Genomic DNA, 24,166 nt, shown 5'->3' on the forward strand with positions numbered 1-24,166 from the left:
CACAAATCTAAATAAGTTTTCTTAGAAAAATACCCTCAGGTATACTTCATTCCTTAACACTGCACAGTTAGCTGAAATCTGCATGCTTCTCCCAGCTGAAATTTGAATGAAGTGCTGTAAATATAATCATTTTGTCTAACTTCTTGTCTACATAAAAATCTCAGCATAGAGGCAGGCTTTTACTCAGACTGCCTGTTTTAGATATGTGTTACAATGGAAAAGAAAATATAGAAATAGAGGGGAAAAGTTAGAAGGAACTACATTAAAATAATCTTTTTCACTAGTTGGCGGGATTATGGCTAATCTAATCTTGATTTTGGTTCAATGAACTATATTCTCTATAAGTTTTTAAAATTTGTTTTACAACAAGCATGTATTACTTTGATTACAAAGATGTGGGGGAGCAAACTGCATAGGAAGAGTTGCAGGAATACAAGATAAAATATATCACCTCCGTTGCCACTGATACTGTTGCAGATGTTGAACAGGAATTAGAAGGCTGGCAAAAGTTTCTTTTCACAGCTAGCTCAAATGGCTTGAACAATGTTAAATGAGTAATAACTATATATATATATATATATATATATATATATATATACACACACACACACACCAGGAAGATAAATAGCATTTTAGGAAAAAAATAAAGCATGTTTCCTATAGGGGCAACTATTTTAGCAACACTTAACAAGACTTTTAAAACTCAATTATCATAGAGCACCATTAAATATTCACACAAAAATGATCCAGGAAGCTTAAAAATGACTATTTCCTCATTCATGAGATGCCTAATTGACTAGCAATAAGATGAAGTATTCAGTGCATCTGGTTGGGGCCAACATGGATGATGACATGTTTCTCATAAGTCCTTTTCATTGTTTTTTCAATTTGCTTCAGAAAAACTTGTGGGATTCGTCCACATAAAGTGTGCACAGTTTCCAAAAACTTCATCTGAAGAGGGTAGTACATGGATTGAAATAGATTGTCTTGAAAGGGAAACTGAAAGAGAATTTTTTTAAAAAGAAAGAAAAAGCTTATTTTATTTAGTAAAATTACATTTAAAGTGCAAATAACTTTTACTAAGAAATGAAACAGGAAATTACTGTAAGCACGTAGGCACAGGTTTGTATATACATAGTGGAATGGATCTCTGAGGACCTAGGTTCAAATCCTTATTTAATCCTGTGCCAACCCAAGCAATCATTAACCAATACTTGGTCTCAGTTTCTTCACTTCTAAAAAAAAAAAAAAAAAAAAAAATTCATTTGAGTCCCTAAAGCCCTTGAAATATAAAAGCATGCTCTTGCAAGACTCAAGTAGACACTTGACATCTATTATACTATAATAAAATACTAAATTCTTCACAGTTTTTGCTTTGTAGCAATTTTAATTAAGAAACTTTAGGGCATGTCTATGATAATCTCTTGAGTTCAGAGTCTAGCAATTACTACTAACATTTATTACCAATGAATTTTATTTTTACAATTCAGATACCAAATACTAGTTGATGGCTATTTCCCTTTTACTATTAGTTTAAAAAATTCTTGGCAGGGGGCGAAGGAAGATGGAAGCAGAGTGAGTAGCAGTGTTATCTGCTTGATCCTATCGTGGAAGGACTTGGAGTGCAAACATGGAGTGGAGAGTGAATGACAGCCGCTCTCAGATAGGGTGAACAGGAATGGGAGCATTGGATCAGCATGGGATAGGGCAGAAACCATGGTCCACACTCTCTAAGTGGAGTCGTTGGGCCTCTGCCACACCGAAAGGGGCAGCTGCTGACCAGCTCATTAGCTTGGATCAGCTTGGAAACTACTTTCCCACCATAGGCACCCTGACCAGCAAAGTCAGTGAGAAGGTTTGGTGAAACAGTCAGAGGTGCAGGAAGACAGAGACCAGCCCTGACTGAGAGAAACTGTGTGAATTAAAACTTGGTATGGCCCTGGCTGGTGTGGCTCAGTGGATTGAGTGCTGCCTTGTGAACCAGAGGGTCACCAGTTCGATTCCCATTCGGGGCATGTGCCTGGGTTGTGGGCCAGGTCCCCAGTTGGAGGCATGAGAGGCAGCCACACATTGATGTTTCTCTCCCTCTCTTTCTCCCTCCCTTTTCTCCTCTTTAAAAATAAATAAGTAAAATCTTTTAAACAAACAAACAAACAAAAAAGACTTGGTATGGACCCCCTGGGCTGGCAACCCTGTACCCGTGGGTGCGCACACCAAGGTTCTGCCAGATAAAAATAGAGAACTGAGCCACAGAGGGGGGATCACATGGAGGAAAGCTGAGGTGGAGCCCCAGACTTGGTAGGGACCCCAGGGCAGGCAACCCTGTGCCTGTCTGTGCATGTGCACACCAAGGCTCTTCCAGACAAAAATGCAGACTGGTGCTGTAGTCTGGAAGCCACACAAAGACTTTTTTGGAAGAGGAGTGGAAACAAGACCCGAGGCTGGACAGAAGCTATGGGTGTGCACACCAACTCACTGACAAACTAGCATTGCTAAACAAAAATGAAGAGTGCTAGAGGGTACCACAGGACCAGTGGGGGGGGGGGGGCCCAACTCAGTGTAGCTCACAGTGGAGAGCTGCAGCAGACCCACAAGCAAGAGAATAGCAGCCCCAGAATCCAACTAGATCTCCTCACAGCCAGCCAGCCAGAAAGGAAAATATAAAACCAATGGAACTTTGACTTGGGGTGGATCCAGAAAGAGGAAAAAATGGTAAAAACCAGATATTACTGGGAAAAACTCCACCACAGTATTTTTCTTGAGTTATTTTCTTATCCTCCCAGTTTATTCATTTTAAGTCATTAGTTGTTACATTATAGTTTATTCCAAATATCATATGATGCTCCTCTCTTGTATTACCCCACCTTAACATCCAATCTCCTTTTCTTACTTTGGTCTTAAATCTATCTTCTCTCCTACTACAACTAGTATCCATTCTGTCAGGTTAAATTTGAAAAAATTTTCCCTCTCTTAGCTTGGTTTTCACTCCTGATTCTTAGTATATCTACCCCCTCTATCAACTCAAATTCACTTCCCTTTCCTTTCAACATCTCTTAAACTTTTCTTTCTTTCTTTTTTCCCTCTTATTCCAATCCCACCTATATCAGTCATAACACAAAGGTTGTACTGGGGAAAAGCTCTTTTTTTGATCTGATTCCTACTTTCTACCCCTCTTCTTCTTTTTCTTTCTTTATTTTGTTTGTTTTGTTATGCTCCCTCTCGCACTAAATATATAACATATAACTTCTATATAAACCTAATACTCTAGGCATCCACTCTCTCACTTCATTCTGCCCCTTTCCCTCCCCTTTTCAACATACAATGTAAATATTACTTATTGTCTCCCATTGCCTTGTCCCTACTCACTATTATTATTATTACTCTTCCGCCTTCCCTCTCAAAAATGATCTTTCCTTCAGTTAGCCAACTCTTATCTGTTTCTCCTTAGTATAACAGTCTTAATCTCTCTACACCTATATTAATACTGGCTCATTTGCTGCTGATAGTATGATTGTGGGTGGGGGATATTTTGGAGGGTGTGGGTTTCTTGCCTGGGTTGTGTGTTTATGTTTTAACAGCATCTCCACAAAATAATTCAAGACGTGGACAGCATAATGACTCTCAATCAACTGGCCAGAGGAAAGTTTCCACCAAAGAGAAACACACAACAACCAAAACTGAAATAAAACCAGACAACCTAAACAAATGGCATAAAGGGCATCCCATGAGCATTAAGATTAGGAGATCAAAGAGACTGCACCACTGAACCCCCTAGGTCTCCTATTACAGAAGGTCACACCACAAACGTGGGAAATCAAAGCAGACAAATCTAAGAAACAATCAAAGAAAAAAAACAAATTACCTAAAATGGGGAGAAAAAGAAACAACCCTCCAAAAAAAGGAAAAGAGGAATCACCAGAAAGAGTGCTAGATGAAACACAGGCAAGCAAACTACCAGAAATGGATTCAAAAGAATGGTTATAAGGAAGCTCAATAAACATGAAAAACTCAGAGAAAACTGCAATAAACTCCAGGGGAATTATAGAGAACTTCAGGGAAACTACAAAGAACTCCAGGGAAGCTATAAGGAACTTACTGAGAACTATATCAGCATTAAAAACGACATAAAAACAATCAATAAAAGCCAAGAGGAAATGAAAAATACAATTTCTGAACTAAAGAACACAGTAGAAGGAATTAAAAGCAGGCTAGAGGAAGCAGAGGATCAGATCAGTGAGCTGGAAGACAATGTAGAAAAAAATTCACAGACAGTGCAACAAAACAAATAAAGACTAAAATAGAATAAAGAGGATTTAAGAGAGGTTCAGGACAACATAAAACATAACAATACTCATATCATAGAGATAGCAGAGGGAGAAGGGGAGCAAGGATAGAAAAATCTGTTTGAAAAGGTAATGACAGAAAACTTCCCTGACTTGAGGAGAGAAAAAGTCACACAAGTCCAGGAAGCACAGAGGGTCCCAATGAAGATAAACCCAAGGAGGCCCACTCCAAGACACATCATAATTAAAATGGCAACATTCAAAGACAAAGAGAAAATCCAAAAGACAGAAAGAGAGAAACAGCAGATAACATACAAGGGAGCTCCAATAAGGCTATCAGCTGATTTCTCAACAGAAACACTACAAGCCAGAAAGGAATGGCAAAAAATATTTCAAGCGATGAAAAACAAAGGCCTACAACCAAGACTACTCAACCCAGCAAGGCTCTCATTCAAAATGGAAGGTGAAATAAGGAGTTTCCCAGACAAAAGAAAGCTAAAAGAATATATTTCCACCAAATCATCATTGCAAAAGATGCTAAAAAGACCGCTTTGAGAAGATGAAGAAAAAGAGAGAGACAGAGAAGAACACAGGCACAAAGGGAAAAAAATCACAATAAATAAGTACCTTTCAATAATAACCTTAAATGTGGACTTCCGGCCAAGATGGAGGCTTAGACGGACACGCTAGGTCTCCCTCTACAACTAGAGAGGAATACAACCATTTCAAAACAAAGGATAACAAGAAATTCCAGAAAATAAAACTACACGGAAGCCCAACATTTGAAGTTATAAACCAGCGGTGCCATTTGGGCAGGTAAGAGTTAAAGAGGGCAGAGCTGTTTGCGATCGCACGATCGCACCTGAGACCCGGCAGGGCGGCAAGAAATCCCGGCTGCGGGCGGCCCCTGGCAGTGCGCGACTCCAGGGCTGGGGAGAGCAGCCACCGCATCGCCTTGAACAATGAGGCCCAGGGGGGCGGGAGGACGGATCCCGGTCTCCTAGCTGAATAACTGTGTGAATCCATCTTGGACCCCCGCCCCCAAAGAAAGAAAGCGCCACAGGGCTGCGAAATAGGTCGCAAGCAGGCGCCGGTCGCTGATTTGTGACGCGTACACAGGCACTGCCCCCGGCAGCCGGCCCAAGAAAACAAAACGTATCTGTCAAAATGAGGCAGACAACTATAGAAATCCCGGTAGCACAGCTCACCAGACAACAGATAGAGAACCTGACAGATGAACAGATAAGAAACCTGTCAGAGGCTCAGTTCTGGGCCATTGTTAGCAGGTGGCTTACAGAATTCACAAAAGAGCAGGAAAAAGATAAGAAAGAACTGAAAAACTTTCATAACGAAAGGAACAAAACCGAATATGAGACAGAAGGTGAGGGAAAAAAATCCAGAGTTCATTTCAACAAACTGGAATATGGAGAAGGAACAAGCAGTCAACCAATGCAGCGAGAGGAAATGGGAAGCAACAATGAGAGGATCAGAAACCTCTGGGACAGCTATAAAAGGCCCAACATAAGAATCATTGGTTTGCCAGAGAGTGAGGAAGAAGAACTAGAACTTGAAAAATTGAGTGAAAATATAATAAAGGAGAACTTCCCAGACTTGGGGAAGGGAATTGACTTGCAGGTCCAGGAAGCAAGGAGAGTTCCCAAGAGACTGGACCCAGGGAGAACCACTCCAAGACACATTATAATCAAAATGTCAAAAATTAAAGATAAAGAGAGAATCTTAAAAGCAGCAAGAGAGAAGAAAAGAATTATGTACAAAGGGGTCCCAATTAGACTATCAGCTGACTTCTCAAGGGAAACCCTACAGGCAAGAAGGGACTGGCAAGAAATATTCAAAGTAATGAAAATCCAAAACCTACAACCACGAATACTCTATCCAGCGAAATTGTCATTCAGAATAGAAGGACAGAGAAAGTGTTTCCAGGACAAAATAAAACTGAAAGAGTTCATTAGATCCAAACCACTGTTATATGAGATGTTAAAGGGACTGGTTTAAAAAACAGAAGCTAGGGAGATGAAACAAAGGCAAACTAAACAGGCAACGAGAGTGGAAAAGGAACTGTGGGTACGGGAAGCATATTGGGGGGAGGTCAACAGGGAGGGGGAGTAGGGAGAGGGAGGGAGAGGATATAGGAATTGGGGATCAGGGTAGGAGGGAATGGAATAGATGGAGAGAGGTTGGGAGGAACTGTATGCACAACTAATGGACATAATCTAAAAGGGGGGGACAACTGGAGGGAGGGGGGGCCACCGCGTGGAGGGGAGCAGAGGGAAGGGAAATTGGCACAAATGTAATATTTTAATCAATAAAACACATTAAATCTGAAAAAAAAAATAATAACCTTAAATGTAAATGGATTAAATGGTGCAATAAAAAGGCATAGGATAGTGGAATGGATAAGAAAACGTGACCCAAATATATTCTGTCTACAAGAGACCCACCTCAAAACAAAATACCTACACAGACTGAAAGCGAAGGGATGAAAAAAAGTATTTCAAGAAAAGAGACATGAAAAAAAGCTGGGGTAGCAATACTTATATCAGACAAAATAGATTTCACAACAAAGGCCATAAAAAGAGGCAAAGAAGGACATTTCATAATACTTAAGGGAACAATTCATCAAGAAGATATAACCCTGGAAAACATATATGCACCCAACATAGAAGCACCCAAATATATAAGAAAAACCTTGGAAGACTACAAGAAGAATATCAACAGCAGCATACTCCTAGTAGGGGATTTTAACATCCCATTATCAATAATGGATAGATGTTCAAAGCAAAGAAACACCAAGGATATTGAGGCATTGAACAACACTCGAGATAAATGGACTTAGTTGATATATATAGAATTTTCACCACAAAGCAGTAAAATATATATTCTTTTCAAGTGCACATTGAACATTTTCAAAGATAGACCACATGGTAGGACAGAAAACAAGCATCAACAAATTGAAGAAAATTGAAATTATATCAAGCATCTTCTCAGATCACAATGTCTTGAAACTAGAAATCAACCTCAAGGGAAAAACCCAAAACATTCAAAGCCCTGGACTGTTTGTCCTCACAGGTGAATTTTACCAAGTATTTAAGGAAGAACTAACTCCTGTTCTTCTCAAACTATTTAAAAAATCCAAGAAGAAGGTAGACTCCTAAACTCTTTCTATGAAGCCAGTATTACCCTGATTTCAAAACCAGGTCAAGACACAACAAAGAAAGAAAACTACAGGTCAATATCGCTCATGGAAATAGATGCTAAAATCCTCAACAAAATAATGGAAAACCAGATCCAGCAACACATTAAAAATATCATACACCATGATCAAGTGGGATTCATCCAAGGAACACGAGGATGGTTTAGTATTCACAAATCGATTAACGTAATACACTACATAAAAGCGAAAAATCACATGATCCTATCAATAATGCTGAAAAAACATTTGATAAAGTATAACACCCATTTATGATAAAAACACTCAGCAAAATGGGAATAGAAGGAGCATACCTCAACATAATAAAGGCCATATATGAGAAACCTGAAGCCAACATCACACTAAATGAGCAAAAATTGCAAGCATAACCCTTAAGATAAGGAACAAGACAAGTATGTCCACTCTTTCCACTTCTATTCAACATAGTCTTAAAGTTCTAGTGAAAGCAATCAGACAAGAAAAAGAAATAAAAGGCACCTAAACAGGAAAAAGGAAGTAAAACTGTCATTACTTGCAGATGACATGATAGTGTACATAGAAAACCCTATAGACTCCACAAAAAGTCTATTTGACCTAATAAGTGAATTTGGAAAAATAGCAGGGTACAAAGTCAATATTCAGAAATTGAAGCTATTTCTGTACACCAACAATAAAATATCGTAGGTAGAATCTAGAAAATAAATCCTGTTTATTCTAGCAACAAGAAAGATACAGTACCTAGAAATAAACTTAACCAAGGAGATAAAAGACATATACTTGGAAAACTATGTAACACTGAAGAAAAAAATTAAGGAAGATACAAAGAAATGGAAGTATTTATCATGTTCATGGATGGGAAGAATCAGAATCATTAAAATGTCTATACTACCCAAAGCAATTTATAGATTCAATGCAATTTCTATTAAAATACCAGTGACATAGTTCACAGACCTAGAACAAATACTTCAAAAATTTATATGGAATGAAAAAAGACCCCAAATAGACACAGCAATCTTGAGGAAAAAGAACCAAATAGGAGGAATCACAGTACTTGATATCAAACTATAATACAAGGCAACTGTAATCAAGACAGTCTGGTACTGGCATAAGAACAGATATATAGATCAATGGAACAGAATAGAGAGCTCAGAAAAAAACCCAGGTCTATATGGTCAACTAATATTTGTAAAAGGAGGAAGGAACATAAAATGGAGTGAAAAGAGCCTCTTCAACAAATGGTGTTGGGAGAACGTGACAGGGACATCCAAAAAAAAAAAAAAAAGAAGAAGAAAGAAAGAAACTATACCATGACCTTACACCAAAGCACCAGAATAAATTCAAGATGGATAAAAGACTTAAATGTGACACCATAAGTCCTAGAGGAAAACATAGGCAATAAAATTTCAGATATCTAGAAACGGGAACCCTACTGCACTGTTGGTGGGAATGCAGACTGGTGCAGCCACCATGGAAAACAGTATGGAGTTACCTCAAAATATTAAAAATGGAACTGCCTTTTGAACCAGAGACTCCACTACTAGGATTATACCCGAAGAATCTTAAAACACCAATTCAAAAGAACTTATGCACCCCTATGTTCATTGCAGCACTGTTTACAATAGCCAAGTGCTGGAAACAACCTAAGTGTCCATCTGTAGATGAGTGGATCAAAAAACTGTGGTACATTTACACAATGGAATACAATGTAGCAGAAAGAAAGAAGGAACTTCTACCATTTGCAACAACATGGATGGAACTAGAGAGAATTATGCTTAATGAAATAAGCCAGGCAAAGAAAGAAAAATACCATATGATATCACCTAATACAGGAAACTAAAGAACAACACAAACAAAAGAACTAAATAGAACAAAGAGCAGAATAGCAGTCAATAGGGGGGAGGGGGGAGGGAGAGAAGGGGGATAAGTAAGGGAAGGGTTTAGTCAAAGAACATATATAAATGACTCATGGACAACGGGGAGGGATATGATTGCGGGAGAGGGGGTGGGTTGGGTGGGGGAGAGAAATTGGGAGAAAAGGGGACAACTGTAATTGAAAAACCAAAAATAAAAAAATAAAAAAAATTTCAGATATCTCACATAGCAATATTTTCACTGATGTAGCTCCACGGCCAGATAAATAAAGGAAAGAATAAACAAATGGCACTACATGAAACTAAAGAGTTTCTGCTCAGCAAAAGAAAACATCAGTAAGATGAAAAGGGAACCAACCGTATGGGAAAACATATTTGCCAATGATACCTCAGACAAGGGACTGATCTTCAAAACATATAAAAAACTTATACATTTCAACACCAAGAAGACAGACAACCCAATTAAAAAATGCGCAAAGGACCTGGACAAACACTTCTCCAAGGAGGACATACAGAAAGTTCACAGGCCTATGAAAAAATGCTCAACATCACTAGCCATCAGAGAGATGCAAATAAAAACCACAATTGAGATACCACTTTACACCAGTCAGAATGGCCATAATCAACAGATCAACAAACAACAAGTGCTGGCGAGGATGTGAGGAAAGGGAACCCTAGTGCACTTTTGGTGGAAATGCAGACTGATGCAGCCACTATTGATTAGAGTATAGAATTTCCTCAAAAAACTAATAATGGAACTGCCTTTTGAGCCAGCATTTATTGCTAGGATTATACCCGAAGAAGCCCAAAACAGCAATTCAAAAGAACCTAAGCACTCCTATGTTCATAGCAGCATTATTTACAATAGCCAAGTGCTGGAAACAGCCTGAGTGCCCATCTGTAGATGAATGAATTAAAAATATGTGGTACATTTACACAATGAAATATTATGCAGCAGCAAGAAAGAAGAAAATTGTACCATTAGTGACAACATGGATGAACTAGAGAGAATCGTGCTTAGCGAAATAAGCCAGGTAACAAAAGGCAAATACCATATGATATCACCTAATATAGGAAATTAATGAACAACAGAAACAAATGAGCAAATTTGAACCAGGGACATGAAAACAAGGAGGAGACTAACACTGACAAGGGGCAGGGGGAATGGAGATAATAGAGGTAAGTAGGAGTAGGGTCTAGTCAAGGCACTAGTAAAAATTACCCATGGACATATACAATGGGGTGGGGATTGACTGTGGGAGAAGAGGTGGGCAGTGGGTGGCAGCAATGGGGAAAATAATGGGACAAGTGTAATAGAAAAACAATAAGTAAATAAAAAATAAATAAAAGTAAAAGTGACAAAAAAAGAAAAAAAGAAAAAGTATCTTAAATAAAAAATCTAAACTTACACCTAAAGGAACTAAAAAAGGAATAATCAATAATCAAAGCCCAAAGCACTTAGAAAGAAGGAAAAAATAAAATTAGATGGGAAATAAACAAAATACAATCTAAAAACACAATACAAATGATTAATAAAATCCAGAGGTGATTCTTTGAAAAGATAAAGCTTTAAACAGGTTCATTAAGAAAAAAAGAGTGAGGACGCAAATAAGTAAAGTTAGAAATGAAAGAGGAGAAGTGACAACTGAGACTACAGAAATACAAAAGATTATAAAAAATAGTACTACAAAAGTATTTCTCAAGAATTTGGACGTTCTGGAAGAAATGAATAAATTCCTATATACAATCTTTCAATAGTGAATCCAGAAGAAACAGAAAAATTGATCAGGTTAATAAATGCTAATAAAATTGAATCAGTAGTCCAAAACCTTTGAAAAGACAAAAATCCTGAACCAGATAGCATCACATATCATTTTTACCATAAATTCCAAGAATTAACAGCTACCTTTCTCACATTGTTTTTAAAAATTCAAGAGAAGTTAAAGATACCAAGCTCATTTTATGATTACCCTAAATCCAAAACCAAACAAAGACATTACAAAAAATAAAATTATAGGCCAATAACCCTGATGAATATAGTTGTTGAAGTCCTCAACAAAATATCAGCAAACCAAATTCAGCAATAGATTAAAAAGATCACGCATCATGATCAAGTGGGATTTATTCCTGGGATGCAATGTTGGTTCAATATCTGAAAATCAAAGTAATTCACCACATAAACAAAATGAAAGGTAAAAGGCTATGCGATTATATAAATAGATGCAGAAAGCATTTGACAATATCCAGCATCGATTTATGATAAAAAGTCTCAGGAAACTGCAAATAGAGGAAACATATTTCAACACAATAAAGGCCATATATTATAAACTGATAGCTAACATCATATTCAATGGGAAAAAGCTAAAAGGATTTTCCTTGAGATCAGGAACAAGAAAAAAATATCCACTTTCACCGCTTTTATTCTTCATAATACTGGAAGTCCTAAGCACAGCACTAAGAGAACAAAAAGAAAGAAAAGTAATCTAAATTAAAAAGCAAGAAGTAAAACCATCATTATTTGCAGATGGCATAATACTATATAAAGAGGACCCTAAAAATTCCCACCCAAAATTATTAGAACTGATAAATGAATCCAGTAAAGTAGCAGGGTACAAAATTAATATTCAGAAATTGGTTGCATTTTTTATACACCCATAATGAACTATTAGAAAGTGAAATTTAAAAAAAATCCCATTTACTATAGCATAAAGAAATGCTTAGAAATAAATTTAATCAAGGAGGTAAAATACCTGTACTTGGAAAAGTATAACACATCAAGGAAAGATTCTGAAGAAGATACAAATAAGTGAAAGCATAATCTATGCTCGTGGCTAGAAAGAATTAACATCATTAAAATGTTTATACTACCCAAAGCAATTTATTGATTCAATACAATTCCTGTCAAAATACCAATGGCATTTTTCACAGACCTAAAACAAAATAATCCTGAAATTTATATGAACAAAGAACCACAGCAATCTTGAGAAAGAACAAAGTTGGAGTTATCATGCTATCTGATATCAACCTATACCACAAACCTATAGTAATCAAAACAGTATGGTACTGGCATAAAAACAGAACATAAATCAACGGATCAGAGTAGAGAGCTCAGAATTAAAATCATGCCAACAATGGGGTAAAGAAAACCTATTTAATAAATAGTGTTAAGAAAACTGGACATAAACCTAAAAAATATTAATCAAGCCACTTTTTTTATACCATATATAAAAATAAACTAAAAATGGATTAAAGGCTTAAATATAAACTCCAAACCATAGACAGCTTAGAATAAAACATAGGAAGGCAGCTCTTTGATATTTCTCTTGGTAAATTGTTTTTGGATATATCTTCTCAGGCAAAAGGCAAAAGAAAAAATAAACAAATGGGATTATATTAAACTAAAAAGGTTTTGCACAGCAAAGGAAACCATCACAAAATGAAAAGACAACCAAGTAAATGGTAGAAGACATTTACCAATGATACATTCAAAAAGGGATGATTATCCAAAATATATGAAGAATTCAAAGAACAACAAAAAATTTAATTAAAAAAAGGGCAAAGGACCTGAATAGACATTTCTCCAAAAAAGGATATATATACATATGAAAATAGACATATGAAAAGATGCTCAATATTACTAATTATCAGAGAAATGCAAATTAAAACCACCATGAGATATCTCCTTACACCTATTAGAATGGCCATCATCAATAAATCAATAAACAAGAGGTGCTGGGGAGAATGTGGAGAAAAAGGAACCTTCATGCACTGTTGGTGGGATTGTAAATTGGTGCAGCCACTATGGAAAACAGTATGAAGTTTCCTCAAAAAAATTTAAAAAGAGAACTATCTTATGATCTAACAATTCCACTTCTGGGAGGGGTGTGGGGCTGGGGTAAAAAATATGAAGGTATTAAGAAGTACAAATTGGTAGTTACAAAACAGTCACACAATGTAAAGCACAGAATACAGAATATAGACAATAGTGTTGTAGTAACTATGTATTGTGTCAGATGGGTTCCAGACTTATCAGGAGGATCACTTTGTAAGTTAAGTAAATGTTTAATAACTATGCTGTATGCCTAAAACTAATATAATATTGAATGTGAACTGTAGTTGAAAAATAAAAATAATTTAAAGTTTATAAGTTAGGCACAGTAAAAAATTAACAATCACTAAGAGCAAAATAGAACAATTATAACAATATTTTGTAATAACCAAGATGGCTACTAAATGACTAATGAGCTGGTGGCATGAGAGATTTCATCATGTTGCTCAGGAAGGTGTGCAATTTAAAACTTAAAAATTATTTAATTTTAGAAGTTTTTAGTTAATATTTTTGGATTGTGTCTGACTCCTGGTAACTGAAACCATGGAAAGTGAAACTGCAAATAAGGGAAAACTGCATAGGAAAAACCATAGTTTACATAGGATTTGGCCCTATCTGCAGTTTTAGGTATCCACTTGGTTCTTATTCTCCATGGACATGGGGGGGACTACTGTACTAGCAGGCAGTACTTGACATGATTTTAGATAGTGAATCTCAAAGTAAGTTTATTTCAATCTTCCTATTTACTGCAAAAAGATAGTTCACATATATCTTTTGGTCCTCCTCAACATTTGGTAATCAATCTCTTCAAGGTAGTAAGAGGGGGCCTCAGGCTTTGAGGAGTGCAGTTCCAGGCCAAAATCCTATGTGTGATATCTCTGACTCAACCATAGGCAATGCAATGACAAGGCTTCCTGGTAGGCCTTTGGAAAAGGCTGCCTTCCACATACTGGACTTGGCACATAAGGAGTGCACTATATTTTTCTAGAGGGAGTTGCTGTCACACTCAGAGCTACCCTCCTTTCCCCCATGCTCACATGCATGTCTGCAGTCCTGTCCCAGGCACCTTTGTTTGGAGGCCTTCTTGTAGGGGGAAGGAGAGGAAGTTGCCTCTCCACTCCTCCCTCCTTTCCTTCTTATCCCTCATCCCCTGGCTGAGGGATCCATAAAGTTGCAGGAGCCTTGAGATGAGTCCTGTTTTTCTGCTGCATCCACTTGATTCCCACCCAGCACTCTTTGGTGGTTAAAAACAAAATATCACACACAAAGGAGCTTGTGCTTCTTTTCCTCTTTTCCTTGTATTGTTTCAGTACATAAATAAAGACTTTTTTTAAAAAATTGGATTTATTGGTGTGACATTGGTTTGCAAAACCATACAGGTTTCAAGTGTACAACCCAATAAAACATCATCGGCACACTGTATTGCATGCCCACTGCCCCGAAGTGTCTTTCTGTCCTCATTTATCCTCTGTTTGCCCACCTCCACCTGTCTCCACCTCCTTTTCCTCTGGCTGTCACCACACTGTTGTCTGTGTCTTTGTGTTATGTATATATGTATTTTTGCTTAATCCCTTTATCTTCTTTCATTCAGTCCTCCAAACCCCACAGTTGTCAGTCTGTTCCCTGTATCCATGCCACTATTTCTATTTTGTTTATCAGTTTATTTTGTTTATTAGATTCCACATATGAGTGAGGTCATATGGCACTTGTCTTTCTCTGACTGGCTGATTTCACGTAGCATAATAATTTCTAGGTTCATCCATGCTGCCACAAAAGGTAAGATATCTTTTTTTTAAAGGGTGAATAGTATTCCACTGTGTAAATATACCACAGCACCTCATGTTCATTGCAGTGCTATTTATAATAGGCAAGATCTGGGAACAGCCCAAGTGCCCATCATGAGTGGATAAAAAAGCTGTGGTATATAAATAAAGACTTGATTGTTATTTTCACTTTGTTTTCTTATTCTAAGAGGGTGGAGGTGGCAACCAGGAAACATACTTAGCTTGAAGTGAATATCATTTTATTCTTATTGTATTATCTTTATGCTAACCCATTAGCCTCTATCATGCAATTGGCACAGGGTTTCTCTTTCTGGTATAAAATTTCATGCTTTAGAGAATTTAGGGAACAAAAGTGAATGACTTACTGGGAAATAGTAAGTAAAGAGTGAATAAAGTATAGTATTAGGGGGCAAGTGTGTATACTGAAATAAGCAACTGAATTTGGGGAAAACTGGTATAACTCAATACTTGTGAGGAATTATGTGGCTTTCAAAGAAAATTATGACCAAAGCACCCATACTGCTTTGTGCTGATAAGCATGTGTCTGCTGAATGACAGTGAGAACACACTTACCTCCTGTATTGCTTCATAGAGTGCTTTGAAAGTTGGCTGCTTATCATCATGGTAGACACCTCGGTTCCCATGCAAAACAGACACACCTTCAAGTTCGGCCTCTCTGCAGTTGCTTCCATACATGCAGTGATCAGGACGGTAGTTCCACTGGCAGGGGAACACATAGAGACACTCTGGTGGTGACAAGAGAAAGACATGGGTCCAGTCACTACCAGCTCTTCATTGCACTTCTGGCAATTAAGCCAACATTTCCATGAACTGCACATAACATATGATTTTAATAATGTGTGTGATTATGACTCATAGACCAAATCTCACCACATTTGTTAATGTCCTGAGATCAGGAATTAAAGGGGCACACATTAGTGATGTTGAAGGTTTCACCTGCCCCCCCTCAAAAAGAAAGATCAGTGACAAGGCAAACAAGGCATCAGACAGCCCTTGTTCAGACAGTTGATCCAAATACCAACTCTCTCACTCAAATACAGTGACTCCTAGGTCCAGTGACTTAATTTCCCTGTACTTCAGCTTCTTCATCTGTAATATGGGAATAACAGGACCTCTCTCTTATTTTGATGTCTAAACTTTTAAAAAGAAAACATGGAAATGTTTAGCAGGGTGCTAAGCACACAGCAGTAGTCAATAGTGTTAGCAGATATAATCAACTCTTCAGAAAGATTTTTGTGAAATAGACAGACTCAAATATTAGGAGTCAAGATTAAAGCAAAGATTCCCATTAGGGTTAAAAACCAACCAACAAAGAAAAACAAACAAACAAACAAAAAACTATAACAGTGAAGGGAAAAAAATCAAAAGAAAGAAGCAAAACCAAAAAATAGTCCCTAGGCCAAGGTGACTATATACACTGTGGGTGAACATGTATAGACATATACTTGTGTGTGTTTATATCTCTAATCCAGTGGTTCTTAGCCAGGGTGAAATTACCCCCTTCCCTGGGTCAGCTGGCAATGTTCGGAGGCAGGCATTTGTTGTCCTAAATGAGAGAGGCTGCAATCAACATCTGGTGGAAAGAGAAAGGGATGCTCCAAACATCCCATAATGAACAGAACGGCCCCTGCAATAGTAGCACTACCAAGTTAAGAAACTCTGCTATAATCCTGTTGAACTCAAAAAAATTCTTCTTGGTTAGTAAGATTATACAATTAGCAATAAATTCATGACTTCCCAGCTTCCTGGCCCTTGGCTTGATGAATTTAGGGGCAGGGACTAGAGGAACATGGATCAGAGTTCTCTGTGAATGTGTGGTACTGATCATGAGAAAGGCCCCATGTGAGAACACAGAAGGATTAGAGCTAGTAAATTAGCACTATCAGAAAAGCAATCTAAAGATGTGCTTGTTGTTTGGGTTGATAGCATTTCATTCTCATAGAAAGGATCACTGCTTAGAGAATACTTAGAGAAAGCTTTAAGATGAAAGCAGAGAATGAAGACACCCCTACACATTTCCTCTGGCAGACTGTGTATAGTATTTATACCACTCAGTCTTTAAGATAGGCTACAGTAACATCCAGGCACCCTCTATTAAACTCCTAGTTGTTCACAATACTCTAAGAGATTTTCCTTTCCTGTGGAGAACTCCATTCCACTATTACGTTTCTCTTACTTCCATTCACCTTCACACTTACACATGATCCAGAAATGGGAGAGAGTAGTGCTCATCCTAAAGTCACATTATCTAGATTTTAGTCCCAACTCCTCTATTATGTGTGACTTTTCTGCATGCTAGTGCAAAGGGTGAGTGTAAGATTTATATGAGTGAAAATATGTATTTTTGTTCTTTTGTACTATGCTTTACCCCAGCCCAGTTGCTTCCTTTTGTAACCCAATGAGTCATGTTACTCATTTATAGTAACTGCCTGTGTACAGCATTTGTAGTCCCTGCTTAAGCACCTGCTAATTTTTCCTGATGAATGAATTGCCGAACAAATTATTATTGAGTGCCTGCTGTGTGTACATTTTCTGCCTTCATGGAGTTTAAGATTGGTGCTGAAAACATTTTCCCTTTACCAAGTAGTATAGGACCCACTACAAAATGAAATCTTTTCTCTCCTTTTAATGTCCTTGGAGGACTGAGCCCTGTGAAGTTACTCTAAGACAGATATGAAATAGAAAGGCTTCAGAATCAGATAGATGTATGTGTTCAGAGTTGGCGTCTACCACCTCTTAGCTCTATAACCACAGTAAGTTACTGAATCCCTTGACCTCAGTTTAGAAGCAAAAAAGAGAAGCCAAATTATCCTAGTTTAACTCCCAGCTTTATCATATGTAAGCTGTTACCTAATAGCAGAGTGGCAAATAGAGCAAGCTCTGGAGTTGACCCACTGGGTTTCAATACAGAACTCTACCACTAATTGCATGAACTCAAGCAAATTACATAACTTGTCTGGATCTCAGTTTCATCATCTGTCAAAGGGGGGGGGAGAATTTTAAATATCACTTGCCAAATAGTATTTTAGGGAGTATTATATAAATATGAGGCCTGTCCAGAAAAAGTCTAGCCATTGTTAATATAATGAGTACGGTTTGCATGACATTGATGTAACCTGGCAGCCAAGGAGAGTGGACTGGAATGTGCTTGTGTGAACAATGATGACTTCACTGTACTAGTCAGTGGGGGTGGTAAACATCGCTAAGTGAGCATGTGTACTGTGTGGCTGTCTCATTCAAAATGATTGAGTGAGCCCTGGCTGCTGTGGCTCAGTGGATTGAGCATTGGCCTGTGAGCCAAGTGTCGCTGGTTCGATTCCCAGTCAGGGAACATGACTAGGTTGCATGTCAGGTCCCCAGTTGGGGGTGCAAGTAAGAGGCAACCACACAGTGATGATCCTCTCCCTCTCTTTCTCCTTTCCCCTCTCTCTAAAAACAAACAAACAAATAAATAAATTATAAAATAAATAAATAAAACTATAATGTACTTAAAAAAAAAGAAAAAAAACCCAAAATGATTGAGTAGAACAACGAATCTGCATCAAATTTTGTGTTAAGCTTGAACATTCCTCCGCAGAAACTATTCAGATGATTCAGAAAGCTGCAGCCATGGGCAACTGGTGATTGGCAGCTTCATGATGGCAACATGCCCGCTCACACATTAAGTCTTGTGCAGTTTTTTTGCAAAACACCAAATCATTCAGGTGACTCAGCCCCGCTACAGCCCTGATTTGGTGCTCTGCAGCTTCTGGCTTTTCCTAAAACTAAAATCACCTTTGAAAGGGAAGATATTTCAGACTGTGGATGAGATTCAGGAAAATACGATGGGGCAGCTGATGGTGATTGGGAGAACTGTGTGAAGTTCCAAGGTGCCTACTTAGAAGGGGACTGAGGCATCATTGTCTTATGTACAATGTTTCTTGTATCTTGTATCTTCTTCAATAAATGTCTCTATTTTTCATATTCCATGGCTGGATACATTCTGGACAGACCATATTTTGGCAATCCAGCCAGGAGAATTATAGCTGGGGCACTGCGGGTTCCTTGGACTGCTGTGGCAGCTTCTCTGATCTTTTATCTGTGGGTTCGGTAGAAGGTAGAAGTGGTAAGTCCTTTTCTCTCTTCTAAATTTAGATTGGCAGAAGAAAATAGTTGTGGGCAAATGCAATTCTAGTAAAAACTTGTTCTAAGTCTCCTGTTTTCTATTGATCCCATTCCTTCAAGACATGGTCTTTTATCTTGGCCAGATAGATAATGCATATGCATTGGGTCAGTAGCTGAAAAGTCTGTGGATCCAAGCTTATGGAATCTTAAACTTATTCTGTTCAAAAAATGGTAAAAAATATGGTTCCCGGTGTTTTTTGGAGCAGGTGTTGAAAGACAGGTCTTCTCTGTTGGATCTTGGAGGGCTGAATCTTTTGACTTGTGCTCTTAATAGAAGTCTTTTGCTTCCTAATTAGGCCAGAAAAGGCTTATTGTTTGAGTCACTATTAAATTCCTACAGTCTCTAGTCAGACGATGAATGTCTTGAATTAAAAATACTTTTAAATTTTACAGGGCTCTCATATTGTTATGACACGTAGCCATTTAGGCACCCGTAATAAGATGGAAGGACAGAAATTAGAACAAAAATCAAATCCACTCACACCTCTTCCTATTAACCTTCAGATATTTACAGACTGAAAAATCAGAACTTTAAAAGTACAATTTCCCAGCACTTAAAAAGGAAAAAATAGATATACAGAACCGTAACTTGTTTTAGAACTTTTGAATTTTCTCTTCAGCTTTTTGGGTCTTAAATATGCTAATTGGCTTAATTAACAAGAAAATTAAAAAGACAGAAGGGCAAGTTAGAGATTTTATAACAAAGTGAAAAATTTTTAAAGGCTATTAAGATAGAACATTTTGAGAATTGGTATATATGCATAGGTTTTAAATAATTTAATAATTAATAAGAAATTTCACAAAATTGGAAGCTAATTTTTCAAAGTTTGAGAGTAATTAAAAAGCTGTTAAGGGCAAATAAAAAATCTTGTGTCTTCTCAATTATTAGTAATTCTGTTTATGTGTATAATCTGCTTGTGATATCTAAGGAATTAAATGTTTATATAAATTAAGAAATAAAATTGAACCTACTTTCAGGATAATAAAATTTAGAAAAAATATTTGAAATCTAAGCTGATTTGAGTTTGGCTTGATTAAATTGAAATGTCTTTTGAAGTTATTAACATTGAATATAGTGTTTTAGTTTTACCTGGGTTTAGAAAAATAAGTTCATGTAATCTCTGTTAAAAATTTGTCAAGAAAATAACTTGCGTATGTAATAATTAAGTTTGAATTCTCATAGAGTTGTTAAAAACTAATAAATAAATATAAATAAAACAAAAGATTTTAGGTGAAACTTTTCAGTAATAAGCAACCTGAAACTTTAGAGCTTTACTAAGTTAAATGATAAATAGTCATCAAATGTCTAGATTATTTCAGATGAGGTGAAATACTGAACCATATGTTGGTAGATGTCTTAAGTTTACCTGGTTTTAGCTTATACTGAGTTAAAAGATAACTTTGAATCAGTTATATCCTGTACTTTATTTTAAAATATGTTAAAATTGTGAATATATTCACCAAAAAAAGAGACTGTTTCCAAAGGTTATAAAATATATTTATAAATATGTAAATTTAAAGAATCCTAATTTTTTTTTAGTTGTCACTAGAAATTAATTCTCCTAAGAGTTAATGTTACCAAGCAAAATTAGGTTCTTTCATGTGATGTCTTGGTGCAAAACCCAAAAAGAAGTGTTGAGAAAAACAGGTTTTTATTTACAATATTTCATCTAGGGGAGGGCTGTGAGCACTTCGGCTCAGAGCCCTTGTTCTCCCAGGTGACCTAGCACTTTTCTTGCTCCCCAAAAGGCTACGAGCCAAAAACATGCCCAGAAGCTCCTTATTCCTTATCTGTCAGCTCTCTCCTTCAGGATCTGGGGTATGATGCCATCAGCCTTTATATAATAGTCCAGTAAAGCATATGCCATGATGCACTGGATTATGGGGAAGTCCAGTAAAGGCACAAGTTCTAAGATAGTCCTCTCTGCATGTCCTGAGTATTAAGTCCAAAAGTCCAGGTCTGCAAGGCAGGAGTCCTCAGTGGCTTTGGAGTCCACTGAAGTCGTCGGCAGCCGTCCGTCTCAAGAGACGATGGTGTAGCTTCTTAAGAGTCTATCTGCACCGCCGAGAATGGCTGTGCAGTCCGACTCGGGAGTGACACGGTATCTGTCTCCTCCCGTGTTGAATCGACATCTTGCGATGACGCTGGAGTGTCCTCTCCAGTGAAGCTGAAGCTACAGAGCCTGGGCAGGATGATATGGAGGGTCTACTGTTGCCCATGCAGCAGACCCCCCCTCTCTTCGCAGCTGAAGGATCCAAGGGAAAGACGGAGTCAATACAGCTTGGCTTCAGGTGCGCTGCAGGAGTTGCTGGTGTTGACTACAACGTCAAACCGCCTTAGGGACTCCGGCTCCGGATTTTCTGTCGGGGTTTACTCCCTTAGCCTTTCCCCTGAAGAGGTATGCCGCAAGGCAGCGGAGGTTTTTTGGAGTCAGAGTTTTCCTTCTCTGATGTGCCCTGACTGGAAGATCAGACCAGCGACACTTAGCTCGCAGGCCGACGCTCAATCCACTGAGCCAAACCAGCCAGGGACACTGAAGTAGGCACAATCAAAACAGCATCATGCTGGTTTTCTTACTAGCCCAGGCCGCATGGCCTCCCCTTTTCTTCTTTCAGGTTCCATGGAACAATGCCATTTCAAAACTGCCTGGTTTTCTCTCTGTCTCCTTTCAAAATGCATGGCTTTCTCCTGCTTTACATTTTTTTAAACCACCTGACTGTCAACTTATTATTTTTTTTAATGGAAAAATTTCACATTTATTTATTTATTTTTTGAAAGTATATTTTATTATGTTGTTACAGTAGTTCCAATTGTTTTCCCTTTGCTCCCCTCTGCCCAGTACCCCATCCCTCCAGCAATCCCACCCCCTTTAGTTCATGTCTATGGGTCGTGCATATAAGTTCTTTGGCTTCACCCTTTCCTATATTCTTAACATCTCCCTGTCTATTTTGTACCAACCGATTATGCTTCTTAGTCCCTGCACCATTTCCTCATTCCTCCCCCTCCCCCTTCCCAGCTGATAACCCTCCAAATGTACCCCATACCTATGATTCTGTTCCTATTCTGGTTTGCTTAGATTTTGTTTTTATTTTTTAGATTCAGTTGTTGATAGTTGTGAGTTTGTTATTTTAGTGTTCATAGTTTTGATCTTTTTCTTAAGTAAGTCCCTTTGACATCTCATATAATAATGGCTTGGTGATGATGAACTTCTTTAGCTTCACCTTGTCTGGGAAGCACTTCATCTTCCCTTCCATTCCAAATAATAGCTTTGCTGGATAGAGTAATCTTGGTTGTAAGTTGCTTTTCATTACATTGAATACTGCTTGCCAATCCCTTCCTGCCTGCAAGGTGTCCTCTGAGAAATCAGCTGACAGTCCTATAGGTACCCCCCTGTAGACAACTCTCCACCTCTCTCTTGCTGCCTCCAGGACTCTGTCTTTATCTTTCACCTTTGGCATCTCAATCATGATGCATCCTGGTGTGGTACCCTCTGGGTCCAGCTTGCCCGGGACCCTCTGTGCTTCCCAGACCTGTATGTCCAGCTCCTTCGCAAAATTTGGGAAGTTTCTTTCTTTATTTATTTTTTTTCAATTTTTGCTTCCTCATTCTGCACTGGTTGACTGTTTTTTTCTTCCTTATGTTCCAAATCCTTTATTTGAACCCTGGTTTCCTCCCCTTTGCCATTGGTTTTGTGTAGATTTTCCTTCATTTCACTTAGCATAGCCTTCAATTCTTCTCTTATTCATTTGCCATACTAAAGCATATTTGTCAAGCCTGTGAGCATCTCTATCACCAGTGTTTTGAATTATGCATCTGTTAGGTTGTCTATCTCCTCATCTGTGAGGTTGGCTATCTCCTCATTGCTTAGTTCTCCACTGGAATCTTGATCCGTTCTCCCTTTTGGGCCATACTTCTCTGTCTCCTCATTCTGACAGGCTCCTGTGTTAGCCTCCGTGTCCCAGGTAGAGCTGTTGCTCCTGTTACATTGTAAGGGGCGGAGCCTTAAGAATTCATCAGTACAGGGTGACCTGTTTTACCATGTTGTGGTGCAGTATGTGGGGGAGGGATCTGAGAGGAAACCATGCTGCCTGCCCAGCACTCACCCCTATTCCAGGAACCTCTCCCACTTCTGCACCAGACTGGCGCCCCTCTAGCTATTGCCCTGGCCATTGTTTTCAGAGTGAGTGGGTCTGCGGATGTTCTAGGGCCATAGGGGCCCTTTAAACAAGCGGGCTCTCCTGAGACTGGCAGTTTCTGCCTTCACCCCAACCCCCACTGATCTGCACAGTCAGAAGTGATGAGGCTTGATTTTCCCCAGTGCTGGGACCATGGGCTCCGAGGTCAGGTGAGGAACTGGGAACGATCCCCAGGTGTCCCTCCTGACTTTTAAAAACATGTGACTGCTCTTTCTGCCGGCCTGCTGCTGCCACCGCTGCTGCCACTGCTGCTGCTACTGCTGTTGGTGCCACCACACCGAGTCCTCTCCACCAAGGATGGATGAGTATTTCTTCTTTATATCTTTGTTTGCTGGATTTCCATGTAGTTGGATATTCTGGAACTTCTGGTTGTCTCTAGTTTTTAGGTAGTTGTATTCCTTTTTATTGTGGAGGGAGATGCAGCATGTCTGTCTACGCCTCCATCTTGGCTGAAGTCCTGTCAACTTATTTTTAAATCCCTGACTATGGCCTGTGATGCAGTGGGTGTGGTAACCAGTTCTGGCCATTAGCAGAAACTTGTTCAGGCCCCATAAGCTCTTCATCACCATTCTATGGCCAAAATCTCTCCTACCTCCTTGGCACCTTGGAAGGCCATGGCCATTTGCATAACTAAGACACTAGCTACGCACCAGAAATATGAAAAGGCATCTCTTAAAAAAAATGGCTGAGCTCCACTGAGTCCCAGCCCCAACTCCCCAAACCACAGGCTGTAGGGAAATTTTGGGGGATGGACTTTTTCCACACTGTAACAATCTCCCCTTTTAGACTTAAGACCCTTTATAATCTTA

General features: G+C 38.4%; 1 protein-coding gene across 1 annotated transcript in view; it reads right to left on the bottom strand.

Annotated features, from left to right (window-relative positions):
* Positions 1-816: 816 nt before the first annotated feature.
* The window catches only part of GXYLT2 (glucoside xylosyltransferase 2), a 250,017-nt gene continuing 226,667 nt past the window's right edge, over positions 817-24,166 (bottom strand). The window contains exons 6-7 of the mRNA XM_090282922.1: positions 15,549-15,721; positions 817-999 (exon numbers count right to left, since the gene is read on the bottom strand). Of these exons, the coding sequence (XP_090139048.1) occupies positions 817-999; positions 15,549-15,721 (356 nt within the window). The remainder of the gene's footprint in view (positions 1,000-15,548; positions 15,722-24,166) is intronic.

The sequence above is a fragment of the Furipterus horrens genome, unplaced genomic scaffold, assembly GCF_987537825.1.
Source record: "Furipterus horrens unplaced genomic scaffold, mFurHor1.1.pri manual_scaffold_7, whole genome shotgun sequence".
NCBI classification, from domain to species: Eukaryota; Metazoa; Chordata; class Mammalia; order Chiroptera; family Furipteridae; genus Furipterus; species Furipterus horrens.